The 23,201-nt window shown below is 43.8% G+C and overlaps 1 protein-coding gene across 2 annotated transcripts in view; it reads left to right on the forward strand.

The window, feature by feature from the left end:
- Positions 1 to 20,064, forward strand: part of SLC28A3 (solute carrier family 28 member 3) — a 59,566-nt gene extending 39,502 nt beyond the window's left edge. Inside the window, exons 9-18 of one of the 2 annotated variants that reach the window (XM_058672771.1) lie at positions 1,654 to 1,734; positions 3,170 to 3,250; positions 5,849 to 5,974; positions 7,644 to 7,774; positions 9,095 to 9,263; positions 9,882 to 10,079; positions 16,786 to 16,867; positions 17,575 to 17,673; positions 17,905 to 18,025; positions 18,781 to 20,064. In XM_058672771.1, the coding sequence (XP_058528754.1) occupies positions 1,654 to 1,734; positions 3,170 to 3,250; positions 5,849 to 5,974; positions 7,644 to 7,774; positions 9,095 to 9,263; positions 9,882 to 10,079; positions 16,786 to 16,867; positions 17,575 to 17,673; positions 17,905 to 18,025; positions 18,781 to 18,904 (1,212 nt within the window). In that variant the 3' untranslated portion in view covers positions 18,905 to 20,064. Of the gene's footprint in view, positions 1 to 1,653; positions 1,735 to 3,169; positions 3,251 to 5,848; positions 5,975 to 7,643; positions 7,775 to 9,094; positions 9,264 to 9,881; positions 10,080 to 16,785; positions 16,868 to 17,574; positions 17,674 to 17,904; positions 18,026 to 18,780 lie in introns of those variants that run through there. The other variant, XR_009246652.1, reaches the window with a different exon arrangement.
- Positions 20,065 to 23,201: the final 3,137 nt, after the last annotated feature.

The raw sequence follows: 23,201 nt of genomic DNA on the forward strand, positions 1-23,201 counted from the left end.
CTCGCTACCTCAGACAAGCACATGAGGTGGTTCATAATCAGTCTCAACCCAGGTCACTCTGCTAATGAGTGATGAAATCCACGTCTTTTTGAATCAGCAAGAATGCTTGCCAATGGCATTCTGTCTGCTGATACTTGTTATATATACTCCCACCCCAAACCACATGCATTATTTGAGTACGAAAAGCTACATGGACCAACGCAATGGCTCAATTGGCTAATCCTCCACCTGCAAGCATCTGCTTCTCCTCTGGGCACCTGTTTGTCCCATCCAGCTCCCTGCTTGTGGCCTAGGAAGTCAGTGCAGGATGGCCCAAAGCCTTGGGACCCTGCACCCATGTAGGAGACCCGGAGGAAGCTTCTGGTTCCTGCCTCCGTATGTTGCAACCACTTGGAGAGTGAAACAGTGGAAAGATCTTTCTGTCTCTCCTTCTCTTTGTAATTCTGCCTTTCCAAGAAAAAATTAATATTTTTTAAAAAGAAAAACTTCAGGCCCGGCACCATGGCCTAATGGCTAAAGTCCTCACCTTGAACACACCGGATCCCATATGGTCGCTGGTTCTAATCCCGGCAGCCCCACTTCCCATCCAGCTCCCTGCTTGTGGCTTGGGAAAGCAGTCGAGGACGGCCTAAAGCCTTTAACAAAAAAACACTTCATCAGAGAAAAGGAAAGAAAAATAGTATCTCAGTTCATCTGATATATACTAATCTTTTTTTAAAAGATTTATTTATTTTTATTGGAAAGTCAGATATACAGAGAAGAGAAGAGACAGAGAGGAAGATCTTCCATCCGATGATTCACTCCCCACGTGGCTGCAATGGCTGGAGCTGCGCCAATCCGAAGCCAGGAGCTTCTTCCGGGTCTCCCACATGGGTGCAAGGGTTCCAAGGCTTTGGGCTGTCCTCGAATGCTTTCCCAGGCCACAAGCAGGGAGCTGGATGGGAAGCGGGGCCGCTGGGATTAGAAGCGCCACCCATATGGGATCCCGGCACATGCAAGGCAAGGACTTTAACCAATACGCTATCGCACCAGGCCCAATACATACTAATCTTAAGTCTATTTTCTGTTGTTAAAGCCAAACACCTGAGGGCCCATCACGGTAGCCTAGTGCCTTAAGTCCTCACCTTGCCTGCACTGGGATCCCATATAGGTACTGGTTAGTGTATCAGCAGCCCCATTTCCCATCCAGCTCCCTGCTTGTGGCCAGCTCCTTGCTTGACTGCGCAAAGCCTTGGGACCCTGCACCCACGTGGAAGACCCAAAGGAAGCTCCTGGCTCCTGGCTTTGGGTCAGCTCAGCTTTGACCATTGTGGCCACTTGAGGGATGATCTTTCTCTCTGTCTCTCCTTCTTTCTGTAAATCTACCTTTTCAATAAAAATAAATGAATCTTTTAAAAATGCCGTTAGTATATTAATCTGAGAGTTAAGTTTCCAACACAGCAGACTATGGCAATATTCAAATCTCTTGGGACAAAACTAAAATAAGCTCCTATAATGGGGAATCTAGCTGATAAAGTATAAAAGGAGGTTTCAGTATGCTTATAATAGTTTAGAGAAAGAGAAAGGGAGGCATGATGATGTGATAGGAAACCTGCTGACACTTCTGGGACCGACACTGATCCACGGCCACGCCTGTCCTCCTCTCATCCCTAGGTTCTGCCCATTGTGGTTTTCTTTAGCACCGTGATGTCCATGTTTTACTACCTGGGACTGATGCAGTGGATCATCAGGAAGGTACTGGGACTGGGAGGTGCTGGGTGCCAGGGAGGGCTGGCACAATAACTGCTATTGATCCAGGTGTTTCTCAGCACCCTTCTCTTCCTACCAAGAGCTACCTCCATCACTCAAGTTATGACAGGCAACCCCAAATCCTACCTTGCCCAGTGAACGCATTTTTGTCTCTGGGCTTTCCAACAGAGTTTGATTTAGAGTTCAGTGGAGGTCTTCATTGAAAACCCAAAAGTTGTTTCTTTAACCAAGGAATTGAGGCGAGATACCAACTAAGAGAGAATAGTGTTCTCCGTTCCTCTTGGTTGTCTGCCTTGTGTCTTACACAAAGTCTTTATCAGAATGTTGCTTTGCTCTTGATTGTTGCTGGAGAAACTAGAGTAGGAGAAGCTGCTTTCCACTTCAGAGGCATGATCAGAAGCACAAAAATATTTTTGGAGAGTGTAAAATGCTGAAAGATTCATCTTACCCCTACTAACAACTGCAAGGCTTAACACCTGCATGTTAGATCTGAAAACTAGGACATTTGTAGAATACTTGAAGTGCAAAGGGGAGAAAGAAAGCATTCAGAGTTAGCCACAGTGCTCCTTTACTCCCTACCAAGAAATCAAATGTAGCTGCAGAAAGAGTGAGTAAATAGCATCAAGAAAGAGAAGCAGAATTCAGAATTCCAAGGAGAGCTGCTCCAGGGCCCAGAGATTTCTGTCAGTAGAAATATTCAGTGTCTCTGCACTTATATCTAAGCAAAAGGAAAGAGAGAATGCTACAGGAAGTCCCCATCTTAGTGTGGGAACCACCATCTCCAGCGGAAATGCCAATGCATCAAGTGGGACTAAAACCCATATTCATCTAAATTAAGTAAAAAGGCCATATCTCAGCAACATATCCTGCCACAGGACAATTGGACCGCTTGGGGCTTGGTTCCCTCTTCTATGAAATGGATATGGTTACAGGATCTTTCTCAAGGAGTTATTGTTTGGATTAAATGCACTACCTAGGTCAATTGCTTGAAATAGCCCAGTAAAGCCTACAATTTTTATTAGGACTCATATTCTAGAAGTATTAAGAGTACTTCGCAAAGCCCATGAACAGAAAGAATTCAAAGATAAGCTTATGTGGTGCAAAAAATTTTTATATAAATGTACACTTAGTTTATGCATAAACTACCTTTTCCATGAAACATTCAGAGACCTGTGGTATCTGAAGAAATCCATATGTGTACTGTACAGCTACCCACAATGCACAGTGCCTCGGATTCATCACTCCACAGGAGAGTCCACCTGTAACACTACATGCTGAATAGACTGTGTTTTCATTTAGCTCCATGGCTAGTCTATCAACAACTGTTGAAGGCCTCAATATTTTATTCCAGTTTGGCAATTTTTGAACTTCTTTACATGCGAACACCTCTTCACTGACTTCGCCCCTTTCTTCCTTTTAGATTGGATGGGTAATGCTGGTTACCATAGGATCATCTCCTATTGAATCTGTGGTTGCTTCTGGCAATATATTTGTTGGACAAGTAAGTTGGAATGTTGCATACCAAAACACTTGTTGAAATGGATGGCCTACTTCCAATCAGCAGAAGGAGAATACATGGTGACATTTTTGTTCCTTTTAGTGGAGAGAGAGAAGGGTGACAAAATAAGGCAATTCAGCTTTTGGTAATTATCAAATTCCAGAAATTCCTTCCAAGGATGATGCTAGCTTGGAACTGGGTTCTTGGAAGTTTCTGGAAAGGAAGTTTTGAGTCACTTTACTAAATAATAGAACTTTTAAAAAAAAAAGATTTATTTTTATTGGAAAGGTAGATTTGCAGGGAGAAAAGAGAAAGATCTTCCATTCACTGGTTCACTCCCCAAATCTGCAACAGCCAGAACTAAGCTAAGCTGATCTAGAGCCAGGAGCTTCTTCCAAGCCTCCCACTCAGGTGCAGTGTCCCAAGGCTTTTCGCCATTCTACACTGCTTTCCCAAGCAGTGAAATGGGAACTGGATGGGAGGTGGAGCAGCTAGGACATGAACAAGCACCCGTATAGGATCCTGGCATTTGCAAGGTGAATTAACCAATCGAGCCATCTTGCCATGCCCAGGGCTTCATATGTATACTCTCAGCAAATCTTTTCTGAGTCCATTGAATTAGTTAGGTCTGTCAACTCTTCAAAAGCTAGTAGCTCTTCCACTTAAATGCATTTTGATATCTGAAATCTGAAGGGATAACAGGCCACATTGCATCTGTACAATGATGCCTGTGGCAGTGACCAAGATTGAGACAGGCTTTCCACCAGCACCTGAGCAGTGACGTCACAACTCAAGCTCCTTCTCAACTTCTCTGAACAGCCACAGTTGTCTTTGTTGATCCTGAAGACAAACACCCGAAATGGTGTTTTTGTTTGTTTGTTTTTTCATCACATTCAAGATAGGCATTTAGGTCACAATTTTCCCATTTGGTCCCTCACACATGCTCTGTTGCCTGATGTCCACTGAAACAAAGATATATGATGTTAAGGGATAGCCCTCAGAATGGCAACCTGCCTAAGGGATGTGTAAGCCCAAAGTGGTCATGAGCTGCTCAGAGCATGAAATATAAAGCTTGGATAGAACAGCATCTCACACTAAAGAATGGTGTGTGAATGCTTAACCAGCACTGCTGCCCAAGGAAATTGAATCTGAAGTAAAAAACCAAGTCACTCAGATGGTCCCAAGTCCCAGGCTGACAACTCTTGCAGGCAGCTAGTACTTGCTGGTGGTGAGCTGGGCCCAGGAGCTTGCAGCACAGTTCTTGGAGTGAGAGGGAGAAAGAGGCCCATACTTCCTTCCTGAGGAATTGAAATTATTATAATTATAACCATAAAATCTCAGAACTAATTAGGGCACCATCTTGAGCTGATTGCTCCTAGCTGTGGGTAAGAGGCCCCACGTACTGGGTCCCTATTTAGTCTATAAATTGAGGCTCAACACACTCAATCTTATAGAACAATTAGAAATAATGAGGAGAAAATTGTAAAATTGCACACATGCTTCTGTGGTGCTCAATTTGATACTTAATATGCTAAAAGTACAGCTTTTATGAATGGAGAGCCCCACGCAGTATGTTGCCTGTCTTCCTTTAATGAGCCCCCAAGGCTTTATCGCTACCCCACGTCTGGTTCCTTCCCACCCACCAGAGAAAGGTCTCGCCTTCCCCATGACAAAGGTGCCTGTGGGTGCCTGTCCTAGTTATTCCTGTGATCTACCTCTGTAAATACTGTGTCTCTTATTCCCCGAGTTACCTAGAAATGGATTTGGGCTCTGTCAAGATGAAGGTGTAAGATGGGAAGTCACAGTGGCTTTGGATCCCCCAGTCCACAAGACCACTGAGCAGTTGCTAGGCGAGCCACTGGGACAGTCATCAGAGAGTCCAATCTGGGGCTAGGAGAAAGCCTCATGTGACTGCTGTCACAAATTTTGCAATCCACAGTCCTATACATACACTGACCTCAAGCTCACATGACCCGGGTATTGATAGAGTTTTGTCTCAGACTTCAGCATGCATCACAGTCACTTGAAAGGCTTGGGTTAAAAAAATGGACTTATGCCCTCAACCCCAGAGTTTCTGATTGCTGGATGATGGGGACTGACCTAATCTTGGGTTCACTCTTCCAAATATTGCTTTACAAAAAGAAGACAGGTGTTTGAAGCCTCGGATCAGAAAGAAGAGACAGCAGAGAAAAATGTCAGTGACCCTGATTTGATCAATGCACATTGCATACATTTATTGAAAGGCACCCTATACCCTATGTTTATGTACAATTAAGGGCAAGAGTGGTGGTCTACCAGCCACTTAAGTCTCTTCTTGTGATGCTGGCATTCCATATCCAAGTGCCACTTCCAGTTTCTGACTGTTTTGCTGTTGACTGAGGTCCCCAACATGCCTGGGAAGGTGGCAGAAGATAGTCCAAGTGCTTAAGCCTCCTAAGCCTCTGTCATCTGTGTGGGAGAACTGGATGAAGTTCCAGGCTCATGGCTTCTGCTTGGACTAAAAAATCAGCCATCGCTGATTTTCAGAGAATGAACCATAAATGGAAGATCTTAGACAGTCTCTCTGTTAGTTTCTCTCAGTCTTTCACTCTTTGACTGCAGACAGAGTCTCCACTGCTGGTCCGCCCATATTTACCCTACATCACCAAGTCCGAACTCCACGCCATCATGACCGCTGGCTTCTCCACAATTGCAGGAAGTGTCTTAGGCGCGTACATCTCTTTTGGGGTAAGAATGATTGTGGAATTTACATACGGTAGATTCAGTCTCTTCTTTCTTTGCTCTTGTTTCTGGTTTTGTTTTTCTTTATCCTTGCTGGTGGGGAAAAAAGGAGGTCAGGAGAGTGTCATTCATACTGTATAACAAATGTTGATCACTATTGTGGCTTCTGAATATAGGAGATATCAAGGAATTTGGTGGCTTTTCTATCCCTGGCCCCTGAGTGTGAATTAGAGCCTAAAATAGCAAGATGAAGTCATATTATGAGGCTGCTTTTGCTGAAAATTTAAATCTTCTTTTAAAAATATACACAACTATTACTGGTATCAGTATGAGCAGTTTAGCCCAGGGGTCAACAAACTATGACCCATGGGCCATATCCAGACCACCCCTGTGTTTGTAAACGAAACTTTGTTGGAAGTCAGCTGCTTGTCTTCCTTTTTGTCTGTGGCGACTTTTGTGCCATGGGGCAGGTGTGGCCTGAAAAGCTAAAATTGTCTACCCTCTGGTCCCTAGCCCTGGGCAGCACTTGTTAAACCTATTGCATATTGGAATTACTAGAGAGGTTCTCTTACCCCTGGGTCATTCATGCGGATTTTCTTGGGATGAAACTTTGCCATCAAGACTATACTTCCAGGGATCATTTCTATAGTCTGTGATAACTTTGCCATCAATATATTTTTAAGTCCCTAGATTCCAATGTACAATCAAGTTTGAAATCCATTGACCAATGACGAAGACCTGGAGAATGTTGGGGTAATTGGGACATGCGCCCCAGGCAGGGAGCTTACGGGATACAACACCTGGATATAAACTCTCAATGAAGAAACCCCACAACAGAATCCTCATTGAATGACTCTGGACACTGGGTTTTCCTCTCAGGTCACTCAAGCCTGGGAGAATCGCTGACCAGGAAGAAGGGAGAAGAAAAGGACCAACGGCACCTTGGGAGTGGGCAGTTTGGTGACTCCCAAATGCGTGACCCTCCCCCTGTGCTCGAATGCCACCTTCAAAATTGTGCCAGGTGCTAAGGGCAGTGAGCAGGGAGGCACTGACTCTGGAATTCTGAAAATGCCAGAAACAGTGCAACAGAATAGGGTGGTAAGGGAGCCATGGATTTTGAGAAAAACAGAAGTAGTTGACAGGCTAAAGGGACTCTTGATAAATCGACATGGTATGAAGACAGAAGGAATTTCAGAAGGTAGTAAGAACACCATCTGGTAGGATATGTGGGTCAGGGGTCCCTTCCCCAGTTCCCACCTCATCCCCAGGGATCCGCTGCCACAGTGAGTGATGTAGGGGCTTTAAGACCCATTCCATATTCCAAAGGTCACCAGAGAGCTTGAGGAATTTCTTAGAAAGGATTTATTTTCTTCTGAAAGGGTCAGGTCATGGAGAAATTTAAATAAAAATGTATTTCCTGCTGCCTTAAAAAAAAAAAAGGTCAGGTCTTGGTTTTGTGCTTCTACGCCAGGATGCACAAACTCCTCTGTCTTCTCTCACTCCCAAATGGTTGGCGCAATGAACCTGAGCTGCTGTTCCAAACCCACAGGGAAGTGTGGTTTTCTGGCTGAGCATCAGCTCCTGTCACATCTCTGCCATGTTAAGGCTGTTGAACCATTCTTCTGAATGCAACTAATGTAAAACCTGTTCATCTTCTTCCTTCCTGAAACTGCAGATTCCCTCAGCCCATTTGCTGACAGCCTCAGTGATGTCAGCACCTGCATCGCTGGCTGTTGCTAAACTCTTTTGGCCTGAGACAGAAAAATCTAAAGTCACCCTCAAGAATGCCATGCAAATGCAAAGTGGGTAAGTGGGCCATAACCGCCTAATCAATGATGACACAGGTGTCTCAGGGGAGTTGAAATTCAAACTAACAAAAATGGGATATCCACAGAACACAATTATGATAGAAAAGCTGAACACTTGAATGTCAAAATATTCCCTTCAATTCACTGTAAACAGATTGTGCTGTAAATTCAAGGGCATTTCAAAAAGTTCATGGAAAATGAGATAAAGGCCAAGGTTAGAGGCTCTGTTGTGCTTTCAAAGGGCTTAACCCACAGTATGTGTTGTGCCATCCCATATGGCAGTGCTGTTTTCAGTGTTGGCTGCTCCTCTTCTGATCCTACTGCCTGTTAGCATGCCTGGGAAAAGAACCTATGATGGCCTGCGTGCTTGGGACCATGTGATCCGGAAGGGAGAGCTGGCTGGAATTTCTGATTTCTGGCTTGAGCTTAGCTCAGATACTTGGAAAGTGAATCAGTAAATGGATGCGCTCGCTCTCTCTCTCTCTCTCTCTCTCTCTCTCTCCCCTCTTTCCCTTTGTTATTCAAATAAATTAATGTGTTTTTTAAAAGAAGTTTGTTTTGGTCCCCCAATATGAAATCTGTACATAGTTTCTTCATAATGGTTGGAAGGACCTTTTTAAAGATCATTTCTCCCTCTATGAAATATACATGGATTTCATGTTTAGGCAGATCGCACCCCAAGATAACTCATTAATATGTATGTAGGTGTTCAAACTCCAAAACACTTCTCATCTCAAAGCACTTTGGATAGATCTTTCATCATAGCATGTATCCACCCACATAGTCAGCGAACTACTTACCCTGGAGAGCACTTAGGGGCACAGGCATGGAGCAACATTGTAAAGGAAAGGAATGCCCAGTGGAGTTCAGGAAGGCAGGGAGCTCTGAGATGGCAGGAGGAGCAGAGCATCAGAGGAAAGCACAGAAATCTATGGGTGATGTGATATTTCATTTCTTCAGATCCGGGGCAATAATGAGGCCAGCCTTCCTTGAATCATTAATTTTTACATAAGGAGTACTTCATGAATGGTCTCTGCTCTGGTATTATTAAATGTTTTCTTTAAAATCTGCCATTTTTTAAATCATTTCCCAATTTTTATTGCAAATAATTCCAAATTAAAATAAACATGTGCATACTCACACCTGTATTCAGCCCATCATGATTCCGAGCATGGAAGTGAGTGAGGGTTTTGACCGTCCAGACATGGAGCTGAGGCTCTCTTCCCCCAAATGAGCTTTGATTATGTCGTTGCCGCACCTGTGATATCTATCCCCTGCCAACACTTGACAGTTTTGGAATTGGTATTTTCTGACAAAGTGATTCGAGGAATCTGTTGGAAGCTGCAACCCAGGGAGCATCCTCATCCATCTCTCTGGTGGCCAACATCACCGTGAATCTCATCGCCTTCCTGGCCCTGCTGTCTTTCGTGAACTCAGCCCTGTCCTGGTTTGGAAGCATGTTTGACTACCCACAGCTGAGTTTTGAGGTATAGTTCTATTGGGCTCCAGCCCTCCATGTCAAACCTGCTTATCTTTGTTTGAATATCACTCTGTGAACAGCCCTCCCTGAATTCCTCCAGCACACTCAACCCATCGTAGAAGCTGCTTGTGCAGTAATTCTCTCCCCCGCCCCCGCTTCTTCCTTGCCCCTTTCTCTGCTTCTTGTCACCCTACCCCTCACCAACAGGTGGCAATTCTCCCCTGATCTTGTGCCTAGAATCCCGACTGCTTCAAACAACCCCATTCCCACTTCACCTCCCATGTTAGTCTGTTTTCTGTGGCTGCCATAGAAAGCCTGAGGCTGGGTTCTTTGTGAAGAAAAGAGGTTTATGTGGCTCCTGGTTCTGAGGGCTGAAAGTTCAAGATTGTGTGGCTGCAGCTGGTAAGGGTGAGGAGCTGCTCTGCGCGTGGTGGGAAGGCCAAAGGGACCGGCAGCCACTGGCCTGTGCAGAGAGAGAGCAAAGGGGCCAGACATGCTTGGTAATGACCCCTCTCCACGTGCTGATCCCTGCCCCTAAGAACTAATGCAGTCTCCTGAGAAAGACATTAACTCCTCTTACGGTAGCTGTTACCTCAAATGAAGTGTCAGCTTTTGGTCTTTGTAGCTCATCTGCTCCTACATCTTCATGCCTTTTTCCTTCATGATGGGAGTAGACTGGCAAGACAGCTTCATGGTTGCCAAACTCATAGGCTATAAGACGTTCTTCAACGAGTTTGTGGCCTATGAGCACCTCTCCAGACTGATCAATCTGAGGAAAGAGGCAGGACCCAAATTTGTGAACGGTGTGCAGCAATATATGTCGGTGAGTAAACCTTTGCTTTTGTCGTTGCATTTCTCATCACATAGCTAGGTTCATTGACAGTTACTTGTGTCTCTGGATGAGACACAAGGAGCTCTGCTGGGCCAGAGAACAAAGCTGTGAGATTCATAATGGCCACAGAACTTGCAGTTTTCAGCTGTGTTGAATTGGCCTGCATTGCTCTGTGTGTGTGTGTGTGTGTGTGTGTGTGTGTGTGTCTGTGAGGCACGGTTAATCTTTACAGTGTGGCCATTTACTTTGGAGCACAGTGGACACAGTCACAAGGTCCTAGAGTAAAATCAAATCAGTGTATATTTACCAAATTCCTTCTGCAGCCATGCTTATTTATTTTTGAGATTTATTTATTTGGAAGGCAGAGAGAGAGGAGAGACAGAGGGAGATCTTCCATCCAACTGGTTCATTCCCCTACTGGCTGTGATGGATGGAGCCAAAGCAGACTAAAGTCAGAAGCTGGGAATTCCATCTGATTGCCAGGGATCCAAATACTCAGGCCATTTTCCACTGCTTTCCCAGGCACATTAATAGGGAGCTGAACTGGAAGTGGAGCAGCCAGGACTCAACCTGTACTTATGTGGGATGCTAGTGTCACATATGGTGGCTTACCCCCCTATGTCACAACACTGGCTCAAAAAGACAAGTTCATTTTAGGGCAAGACCAATGAAATCAACTCATCACTTGTTATAACACTTTTTTGTGTCTGCCGTTTTTAAAAAGATTTATTTTTAGTTGAGAGATATATACCATCCACTGTTTAACTTCCCAATGACCACAACATCCAGAGCCAAACCAAAGCCTGGAGCCATGAGTTTCTTTCAGGTCTTCCACGTGGGTGTGGGGGCCAAAGGACTTGAAGCACCCTCCATTGCCTTCCCAGGCCATAAGCAGGGAGCTGGATCAGAAGTGGAGCATCCAGGACACAAACGGGAGCCCATGTGGGATACCAGTACAGCAGGATGTGGCCAAGTCCACTATGTCAGGTGGCCATCCCTTCTATTCGTTTTTAAAAATTATATTTATTAATTATTTGAGTCAGAAAAAGAGCAGATTGATAGAGTCCCCATTAGCTGATATAGCTGAGATCTTAACCCACATCTCCCACAAAGGTGGCAAAAGCACAACTCTGACCCCATTACCTGCCGCCTCTCTGGGTCTTTATTGGCAGGAAGCTTTCATTAGGAGATAGATGGAGCCAGGTATCAAACTCCAGCATCCCAATAGAGGCAGGCATTTTAACTAGCAACTTAGTAGCTGCGTTAAATGCCTGCCCATTCATGAACTTTTTGAAGACCTCTGTTATAAATGGATTTCAACATTTTTTTGCGCCAAAATAAACACCTTTTAATTCTGTTTCTACCTGGACTATTGAAGCATCTATGTCTGTAAAGTGTGCAGAACTGGGACCATAACACTGATCAATCAATGCATGAAGGCATCTTCTAACTATAGGGTCCTATATGGGCTGAGAAACTGTTTAATTGCAAGACAGTGACCAGGCATGCAAGATAGTAAGACACCATCGCTGCTCTCCAAATGGATTTGGGGGAAGAAAACGTTCAGGGTCTATGATGAGATAACCTTAAGACAAGCACTCCACAATAAAGTCAGGACTTAAATCAACAGCTCTTACAGATGCTCGTGCCTGTCTGGATGCCTTTGATGGGATGAGGCCATGTTTGCACCTGAGTGATCCAATCATCCCCCCCGAGGATTGAAAGTGCCCCATATAGCAACTCCTAGGGAAACATGTGGTGAACATTTCTGGCCACCACGCTTTCTCATTGAAGTAACCCATTTAGAATTGGTTTAGCCCCATATACCTGGCTCTAGAGGAAGGGGAGGCCACGGTGCTGCCCACGGCTGTATCTGAGATGGAGACCCCTGAATACTGTGCCACCTGCTGCCAGCCTCCAGAAGATTAGGCAGCAGACTTCCTCCCATAAACTACACAGAGATGACAGCATGCTCCCAAGAGCTCTGGTCCATGCTGCAGGCTTGGGGCATCTCGACCTGCACATCTGATACCAACAAGGGACTCTTCCCACTTGTTCATTCTCACACTAACCTTACAGTGATGCCTAGCTGATTATTTTCATTGTGTGGAGACCACCAAGACCAGTTTGTTTTCCTGCCAGAAGCAAACAATAAGCTAAATTAAGTGACATGCTTCTTTTGAGCCCCAACTGCGAGGAGCCAGGAGGAAACAGCTTTGCTAATGAGCAGAGCAAGCTGGGGGTTCTGGCAAAGCCAGTCTGTTTTGTAAAAAAGTTAGTGGGAGGGTAGAGACAGGACGGTGGAGCTGATTTGAGTTTGGGGGTGAGCCCAGCTGAAGGCCAGATGCACAGGCACCACTTGGAATATGGGCCCAGGGACCTGTACTGTTATTCAACCTCAGCAGGAAAAGCATCTTGTTTCTCCAAATCTCTGATCTCCACTCAACATACAGGGATGACTCAGTATTTTATTTATTTATTTATTTATTTTTGCTTGCCAGCTAAGGAGATGTGGGGCATGTTCAACAGCTTCCTAGAAAAAGTGTCACCTCACAAATACACAAGTACCATGTGGGTTCCTGAGGCAAAACCCCAGCATGGCCCACTGGATTGCTGACTTCCTACAGCGTGCAGAACCTTTCTCCTGCCAAGAACCATTAGGATATTTATAACATCTTTCATGGACCATGCAACATTATCAGCTTAAACATTAGCCTGCTCTAGATTTATTGAATAACAAGTCCCACCTGTGGTTGCTTGGCAAGTCAAGACCAAATGACTTTTTTCTTTTTTTCCTTTAAAGATTTACTTATGGAAGTCAAAGTTACAGAGACCAAGAGAAAGAAAGAGAACTCCCACCTGCTGGTTCACTCCCCAGATGGTCTGAATGGCCAGGGCAGAGTGAGGATGAAACCTGGGACCAGGAGCTTCATCTAGATCTCCCACATGGGTGGCAGGGGCCCAGACAATTGGGTCATCCTTTGCTGCTTTCTCCAGCCACTAACAGGGAGCTACATTGGAAGTGGAGCAGCTGTGGAGGACTGACTCTTAATGCTTGCTCATTTACTGATCTGTGATACTTAGTGTGGAATGAGATTCAAAAGATACAAAAAAGATGTGAGAGGGAAAAGTGAGTCCTTATTTTTCTCCCACCCAGCTCTTCTGGCTGGAGCATATTACACACCATTCTTAACCTTGCTTCTTGTGCTTGATAACACACTGCCAATATCTTTCCGTATCAGTGCTCTGTCATAGTATTCTATTGTATAAGCATGCCATAATTCATTTTAACTAGTCCATTGCTGGTGACTACTGTTTGCAAGTCTTTGCTGATAGAAGTCATGGTCCAATGACTATATCCTCACACACAGGTTATCTTTGCTCATGAGCCAGGAGAGTTATTCCCTAGGGCAATACATCCAGTTCCATCATAGATAGTCTTGCACATGTCTGGACAAAGTCATTATGTCTATGTCCCCTTCATACAGTTTCCAGAAACAAGGAAAAAGCAACCATCATTTCTTTTTTTTTTTTTTAAGATTTTTTTTTAAAAAGATTTGTTTTATTTGTATTGCAAAGTCAAATATATAGAGAGGAGGAGAGACAAAGAGGAAGTTCTTCCATCTGATGATTCCGCAATCAGCTGTAACAGCCAGAGCTGCGCTGATCTGAAGCCAAGAGCACAGAGCCACTTCCCGGTCTTCCACATGGATGTAGGGTCCCAAGGCTTTAGCATGTCCTCGATTGCTTTCCCAGGCCACAAGCAGGGAGCTGCATGGGAAGTGGAGCCTCCGGGATTAAAACCGGCGCCCAAATGGGATCCTGAGTGTGCAAAGAGAGAACTTTAACTGCTAGGCTGTCACGCCTGGCCCTTAAGATTTTTTAAATTTTTGTATTGGAAAGGCAGATATACAGAGAGAAGGAGTTACAGAGAGAAATATCTTCCTTCCAGGTCTCCCACACAGGTGCAGGGTCCCAAGGACTTGAGCCATCTTCTGCTGCTTTCCCAGGCCACAAGCCGGGATGGGAAGTGGAGCAGCTGGGATACGATTTAGCCACTAGACTATCATGCAGGCCCAAGAAGAAACAACTTAAGCCCCTTCTGCCATCTCTCTCATGCCATAGTCTCTTAATGTGCATGTCTGATGCTGTAGCCATTTGAACTCAGTGACAAGCACTGGACAGAGCAGCAGATAAGGAGGAGCTTTTCCTTGAACAGTAGAATGCACAAATACTTGAAGTATCTCTCCCTTCCTGCTCTATGTAGCTGATGGGAAAATATCAACAAAAGAGTTCTCAGAAACCATGAGAGAGAAGAGAGGTCTTCAGATTAAAAAAAAAAAAATACCTTGACCACTTGAGTCTTCATGTGAGCTTTCAAAGAATTCAGTTAGCCAAAGGAAAAAAAAAGAGACACTGCTCCTTTTGAATGTACAGTTTGCTTGGTTTGTTCTTAAAACCAAAGCATGGATTTTCTTTTTTCAGAATATTGGAAAAGAAAGTTATTGCCCCAATCGCAAGGGTAGCTTTGTCAGATGAGCTGTGCATCCGATGCATAACAAGGCCCTCTCTGACTCCTTGGAGCTTCCTTGAGTTAGTTGGCCAACCCGATGAAGAGTTACCTGGCCGAAGCAGCACTCCTGAGCTTGGGACTAGAGCCAGAGAGCCATGTGCATGCTTTATAAATTCATTTCCATGTTCTCATTGCCTACGATGGGCCTGCTCGCTCCCTCACTTCCAGGTGGGCATCCTAACAGTTCCCTGAGGTGGTCAGAGTGGAGGTACAGCAAGCACTCACCAGGGACAGACAAGGACAGGAAGCTCCTATAAACTGAGTTCCTTAAAACAAAAAGTGACTCCTTTTTCATTAATACCTTTACACTGTGTTACAATTTGCATAAAACATGAAGGACCCATTTTCAATGTGTCCTATGGAGCCATGACCACCATCAAGATGTACATTTCCCATCATGCCTAAAAACGATTTGTGAGCTACTGTAGTCTGCAACCCATAAACACCTGGACCCATGCAACCAGCGATCTTTCTTTTGCTAAATCATTCTCGCATGTTCCACAGTTTCATATAAACGGACTCACACATTGCTTTATGTGCCATTTACTATTTTTCATAGAATACTCTGTTAAGAACCTCACCAATGTGTTCATTTATCTTTTGAAGGATATTTCAGTTGTTTTAGCATGGAACTATCATGAATAACACTGCTGTAATATTGTTACACAGTCTATCTGGGCTACCAGTTCTATTTCACTTGTGGAAAATTGCCAGGCCATGCAGGCAGTGGGCATTAACTTGGTCAGGAACACCACACTGCTCTACAAGTAGGTTGTGTCATTGTACATTCCTCACAGCAACATCCAGCTATTTCACATTCTTGCCAACACTTACTATTGACAATCTTTAAGTCTTACCATCGGGTGGATGTATATAATGGCATCATATTGCAGATTTTAATTTGTGTTTCCCTGATGACTAATGATGTTGCACACATTGCCAGGTGCTATTGAATGTCTTCTTTTTAAAATACGTTTTTGAAGTCATTTATTTATTGAGAGATGATTTCTTACCACTGGCCCTTTCCCCCAAGGCATCCTGTAATGGCTGGTGCTGAACAGAGGCCAAACCTTGAAGCTGGGAACTCAATCCAGACTTCCTGAGTGGATGAAGGAACCCAGTTAGTTGAGCCATTGTTGCTACCTCCCAGGATCTCTATTAGCCAGAAACTAGAATCAGGAGCCAGAGATGTGTAAAATACACAGATACCCCAATGTAGGACATGGGGAATTTAACCACAGGGCAGAATGTCTGCCCTTTTGAACGTTTCCATATCTTTTGTGAGGTATCCAAATTTCTTCATCCATTTTTTAAATTATCATTTTATTTTGATAATCTTTGCATAGTTGATTAGGGCTCAAAGGGTCAAGGGCTACAGGAAAGTGGGCAAGGCCATTCTTTCCACATTCTTCCCCTTCCTTCCTGTATCTGGGGGAAGGAGAGAGACAAAGCGAGAAGCCCCACCCAGCCTCCCAACCATCCCAGGGTCCCCGATGTGTGGCATACTCCAAGGGCACTGCTCAAATGGTTTTGAAAGTTCAACAGTTCTGAATTGCTGCCAATCTCACCATTCCAAGCATGATGAAATCTCTCCAGAATCCACTGGCTGACATAGTTCACCTTAGAGTCTCCATTTGCCCAGATTTTCACTGCCAACTCGTGGCTGGGGTAGATGATCAATTTGTTCTGTCCTCCATCCCTTTTTCCTTCAGTTATTGCTTCTGTGCTAATTATAATGGTTCTTGATGCATTCAAAATATGTTCACTGTGAAATAAATGAATTATGAGTATTTTCCAGGGCCAGCTTTGGATCTTTAACAGTTAGTAGTTTAGCACATTATAGTAAGAAGCTGAGTTGTCTAGCAATTCCCAGCAGTCGAGGATGACAATGCCAAGTCCTTTACAGGGAGTCTCTGAATCCACGCAGCACCTTCCAGCCTTGTACCTCTTGAAGTTCTAAGGATGGTTGCACACAAAATCCAGAAGTACTGGGTTCAATTTCATATTCTGCACTATGCATTTACTTGCCAATATTGGTGTTTTGGTTGAAAACTGAAGTTTACACAGGTGTCTGATTTACTAAACTGGGTCAGATCCTGAAAAAGTCTCTGTGCTTCCTTGTAGATTCGTGCTGAGACCATTGCCACTTACGCCCTCTGTGGTTTCTCCAATATCGGTTCACTGGGAATAGTAATTGGTGGACTCAGTAAGTGAGCAGAATATTCTGCAACAACATAGGTGACATGAGCAGGCTTGGGATCTCCCTCTGTAACATTGTTCATGTCAAGACAGAAAGTCCCTGCCACAGTGGCAAATCCTCTGGGGTCTGTTTTTGTCCGTACTCAGCAGTACTACTTTCATATACTCAGCCAACACCAAGCTAACTCAGGAAAGATTAGGTCCAATGTACAGCTGCTTCTCTCAGTCCAGGGGTGACTGAGAGGGCTCACCTTGCATGCTAACAACAGCTTCATAGTGCCCCACTGAAGAAAGACTGTGAGGGACGATGGCTGTCATGATACATGTGTGATGTCTGCCATTTCCTGAAAGTGTTGGGTGGCAGTTGGGTTGGCGTTCCTAATATCAGATGATCTCTTCTTGCAACTCATCTACTTTGATACGCTCTAAGCACACATTGAGCCCTTTGGATGAAACTCAAGACTGTTATCAGAGACCAGAAACCTCTGAGATTTTGAGGGGTGGAAGTCTCTTTCCTTTCCCCCATAACAGGCAACTTTTTGAATGTCGAGCTTATCACTTAGCCCTTGACCTTGTACTTAAAAACAAACAAAAAACTGTACAGATAGCTGATCTGACACCTCAACCCCAGAATTGTTTTCAGAGGTTGAGAATTTGGGTTTCTAATCAACAGCCTTGATATCACTCTCACGTCTCTCCTCTCATGTTTCCCAGCATCCATGGCTCCATCCAGAAAGCGTGACATCGCTGCAGGGGCAGTGAGAGCTCTGATCGCAGGAACCATCTCCTGCTTCATGACTGCCTGTGTTGCAGGTACTTCATCCTTCTTTGGTATCCTGGATGCCTATGGGATGGCAGCTTTCAGTGTGGGTAGATGGGGTCTCCCGCCTGCATTTGAGGATAAGCTGTTGTAGAGAGCTGATCAGAACTGCTGTGCAGCATATTGTGAGGTTAAATGTGTGAAATGGGGTGGAGGAGCTAGGGTAGGAGAATTCAATGACTTCACTGATCATGAAAACAAATGGCATTGTCTCCTACTATTAGGCATACTGTCTGCCACTCCTGTGGACATCAACTGCCAGCATGTTTTACAGAAGGCCTTCAACTCCAGTTTAACCAGCAATATAACTGAAGTGTTCCCCTGTTGCCAAAGTCTATGGAACAGGTATTCAACTCCTGATCATAACTTCTTTACACTCCATCAATAATCAAATCAGGCCTCAAGTCCCCAATTACTTATTTTTATAGCTGTATATCTCTCACTTAAGTAAGAACGTATACCACTGTTCTAACCCCCTTTCACTTTGACTTTTCTCTGATAAAATGAGGAATTATAATACTCACTAGTGCTGCTCAGGTATTTAGTATATATCCAGTCATTCACTAGACACTTTGTGTGAATGAAGTCACTTAACCTTGCAAGCATCAGAAAGTTGAACTTCACAGCACTGTTTTGTATTTGATAAAATAGAAGCTTAGGGAGGCTATGTCTACTCAAGCAAAATGAGTGAAGCATAATTGAAGTACACCTGTCCACAAAGACCGTGTCCTCCATGGCCTCCCTTTCCTTTTCAAGGAGATCAAGACTGTCCTGTCAAATGGTAATGGGCTACAGTGGATTAGAGGCTACCCATGCCACCACCCTCACTGTGCACAGTTCTGTGTGCAAACCATTACTCCTACCCTAGAGACCTCCATTAACATCCAGGATTGGTTCTGTCCTCTCTTTATTCCAAAGGAAATAGGGAGTATCCTTGAGGCCATCCAAAGCTAATTCCCTGATTCCTCTGTCCTGCTCCTAACCAAAATGCGAAAGAGAAAGACAGCTTCCTGCCCCGTGCTATTTTTAATGTGGCTGCTTCTATCTACCTATTGTTTGCACCGTCCAAGGCTTCACTGTTTTATTCCATTTTCCACCAGCACTGTTGCCAAGGGACCTGGTGACATCATTCCAGGAGGAAATTCTAGCCTGTTCGCCTTGAAGGGCTGCTGCAAATTGAAGCCATCAGCATTTAACTGCAGTTGGATCCATAATACGTTTTGAGCTCAGATAATTCTCCAACAGAACTTTGAGTACTGGTGCTGAATTTCTACTTTGGAGCTGAAAAAAAGTGGGAAAAGCTGTGCCTGGATTGATACCCCCATGGTGGAATCAGTTTTAGTTTCCCGGAAATAAGAAAAAAAAAAGTGAATCCTTCAGAATAACAGAATCTTCCTCCTCCTCTTCTCCACTGTCTGCATGCCATGTCCCCAGGCGATCCTTTCCCTCCTGAGAAACCACTTTGATATCCCAAAAGGAAGCATCATCTCCAGTTCCAACAAGATTTTCTTAGCTTAGATCTTCAAAGCATTTCATGACAATACAAATCATGCCTCATCACGACTGGGCTATGATTCAGCCACATCCCTGTAGTCTTCTGGATTGCTGTTAAGTAAACCCTCTACGTGACGTGTTTTAATCACATCTCAGGGGAGTTCACTGTACAGCCACCGTAGCTTATCTGAAATAGCTTGAACTCGAACATCACATGAAGAAAGACTGAATATCAATCACCTACTCATAGACATTTGGGGTTTCACGAGATCACATACGCTATGCCAGAACAAGGATTTAAACTCCCTTTGCTTACTGAGTCGTAGCAGTCAGCTTGAGCTAAATGACTCTGCAGTAATACACAACCCCAAAACCTTAGTACCTTACCAATTTCCTTTTCATTCCATTACATGTTTGCAATGTTCGATTTTGGATGTACTCCATGTTGGTCTTAAGAGAAAGGGTAGAGAAAGATAGAGGACATCTTGGTTCTTTAAAAGTCATCAGGAAGTAACACCCTCTGATTTCTCTACATTCCATTAACCAAGCAAGTGCTATGACAAGCATAGTCAGTGAGCTTAAATTAGTGTGCAGGAACTGCATGTTATACCACAATGGTGCAAGATACCCATGTTTGTTTTCAAGAGTCAACTTTATAGGATATAAATGTAAGACTACTAATGCCCAAACTTTGTAATATTTCTGGTACGAGAATAGAAAATAGCAACTCTTCAGTCCAATAGTCATGAAAAGGTGAGCAGAGAGGTCAAGGTAAATCCTGGCTGAGTTCTGGAACTTTCCATTAACCAAGTTAGGCATTAGCATTAAACTGCATGATGGTTATCATTATAACTTTCAAAGGTGATTCACAAGTCAAAAAACAAAACAAACAAACAAAAAAAACCTCTGGAAAGAGTTTTGAAATATCTTAAATAATTTATATTCACTGGGCCAGAAATGAGTTCACTCCCAGCTCCATGCATGAACAGTCCTGCTCCATAGCCTTCGCCTCCTTAAACAAAATGGCACCTAATTCTACTCTAGGAGGTGGACTGGTCAAATCAAACAGATTTGTAGGATGGGCAGTTCTTTGCCTGGATTCAGCTCTGAAGCTCCCAGTAAATGTCCCTTCCCACCTTGTTGTTGGTATGGTTCCGGCTGCTGGTGGAGTTCAGTTTGCTGTTGGCTGAATGTCACTGGGGTACCAGTCACTGCAACACCACACTGTTGTGTCCATTGCTTTCCTGTGTCTGTCAGTCTCCAGGCACCCCTCTGCTGTTGTTCTGTCCTCTTCTATTTCCTGGAATGTGCTCTCTCTGCTTCACACTGGCTAATATTTCTCCGTCTGTTTAAACATGCCCTTCCCTATTCTACCGTCTTGATTCTCACTGTCCTATTAAGTTTACTTCTTGTTTTATAAAATGTCATAGTTGTTTATAATAAAATGAAGATTAATGTCTACACATATGTTCATACATGTTCATGCATGGCTAAACATCTTTCTCCCCATCCTGTTCACCCTGGTTCTCTTTCCAGTACCACACCCTTCAGATTATCATTGCCAGTTGACTGAGAAACACAGACTATTCATCCTTCCCTATTTTATAATGTAGGCATTTGTCTCTTTACATAGTACTTCACATTTCTTCCTTGAAGACATTTCTACAAATTGTTACCTCTGGCTCAATCCTAAGCCCTTCCTTTTCCCCTGTTTTGTGTATACAACAGCGCACATGTTCCTTTTTACATAAGTAAGAAAATATATGTGCTGGGTTGGGGGAACCAGATGTTTCTCCTCCATTTCCCTGCCCTTTAGTGCCCCCACACTCAACATACACAGCAAACTCAGAGGTTCAAAACAAATCTTCAAAATACGATTTGCATGTGTCAATTCAAACACTTTGAATATCCACTTACTTGCATCTAATCAAGAGGCAGTATGAGAGAGAGAGGTGACTTCTGTCTTCTAGTTGACTCTATAGACTCTCAACAACAGCCAGGGCTCAGCCAGGGCTCAGCCAGGTTGAAGTTGGGATCCAATCACTCCATCCATAACTCCTATATTTGTGGCAGCTGCACAAGTAAGAAAGCGATCATTTATTGCCTCCCTTAATGCACTAGAGGAAAGTTGGATCAAAAATAGAGTGATCAGAAATCAAACCAGTACTGCAATATGGGATGCAGGCATTCCAGGCAGTGGTTTAACCTGTTATATCACATCTGCCTCTGGACACTAAATTTTTGCTGGCAAAATTTTATTATTTTAGATTTCAAAAAATTTAAAGTTGAAAAGCTAATGTGCAATCTTGGATTATTCTAAACATGCTTTAAATTTTTTCAGTAGCTGAAAAAAAGCTTCAGTTTTACTTGCTCCATTCTACCACATTTCAAGTATTAGTGACTTTAATAATGGACACAGCAGTTCTACAGGGTGATTTCCCAGGTAAATTGAAGCTTACCTACATTTTTATATTATTGCATTATGTCACATTGCCTTTTATAGCTTCACATATTTTTACTGATTTGAAAGGCAGAAACAGAGAACTTTGATCCACGTGTTCACTTTCCTCCAGTTTCCTCACTAGTCAGGACTGGGCCAAGTTAAAACCAGGAGCCCAGAACTTAACTCAGGTCTCCATATAAGAGGCAGGGACCCAAGCACTCGAGTCATCACTTGCTACCTCAATGCGGGAAGTTGGATGAGAAGCAGAGTCAGGACTGAAGCGCAGGCACTGTGATATGTGATGCCGGTGGCTCAAGCAGCGTTTTCACAACGGTCCAAATGTCTACTCACAGATTACTTTTTGCCTTAATTTTCACCTGCTTTGGTGGCTCGTTCTAATATGCTTTACTAGTCTATCCATGTGCACATGCTCGTCATTTCTTCTTCAGGCTCCCCATATTCACCTAAGTCCTGTTTCCTTTTCAATGTTGTCCATTCTTAAGAAGGGGAGTGTTAACTGCTGAACCATGCTATGAGACAGGATAGCAAGACTAAGAACCAGCAAGTGATTGAAAGATGTTAGTGGAACCACCTGATGGAGGTTGAGGGTGCCTGGTGCAGCAGACACCCAAGTTGTAGGGATGCTTGTTTCCCATAGGTTAGTGGGAAGTGCTGCTTGTCTGCTTCCACAGCTGTTGTCTGATGCCTCCGTCGATCCTATGTAACTTGTGACATCTACTTAGGAGAATTCTACATTCTGCATAGTCTGCCTATGAGATTCAAACTATTGTGTCTTCACATCTCTATAGTGTTCGCTAATATGGCAGCCCTTTTCATGAGCAGTGCTATGATTCCATAACATGCTTCCTACTCCTAGTAAAAATGGAAGTTTGCTTTATTACTCCATAGTGCCCTTGCTGTTTTCCATTGATTTGTAAAAAGATGTAAGTAGGGGAGGGTGGTTTTTCTCTTTTCAGTACAGACAGAACGGTTTGCAAATAAATTTTCAGACCCAAAAAAAGGTCTAAGAGGGTATCAGCCAGGAATAGAGTTATGACTAGGAGAATTTCCTTTGAATTTTTGTCTTCCCTTGGTTAAGCCAACATATCCAAGCAGCTAGGTCTGAGTGACAAGGCCTCTGTAACTATGCAGATTACTAACAAGCAATCATTTTGCAAATGCTGCTACTTAATTGCTTTTATATTTCTGTGGTTTAATTAGGCTGGTAGGGCACTGTGAAGAGCTTAAGATGTGCACCTGCCCAGTGAGGCTGATTTCCAATTACAGAACAATTTCAAAAATCAGGCGTGCTTGTAAAGCAGGTATTGAAGGCCAACAAGGACACAGTGTGCCAGGAAGCATTAAACTAGCCTGAATGTACTGGAGGGAAGGACAAGCGGGAAAGGGAGGCGATCACTCACATTTTAAACAAGCTGGAACAGGGGACTTAAGGAAGAACAGTGTCTGGCACAGGTGACCATCCAGTGCTAATGAACCATATGTTCCCAAGAAAGGTTACTTTGTACAGCCTGTAATTTAAAGTTGTGGCTAAGAGGAAAAGTATGTCCTTAGCCATCTTTTTCT

The sequence above is a fragment of the Ochotona princeps genome, chromosome 14 (assembly GCF_030435755.1).
Source record: "Ochotona princeps isolate mOchPri1 chromosome 14, mOchPri1.hap1, whole genome shotgun sequence".
NCBI classification, from domain to species: Eukaryota; Metazoa; Chordata; class Mammalia; order Lagomorpha; family Ochotonidae; genus Ochotona; species Ochotona princeps.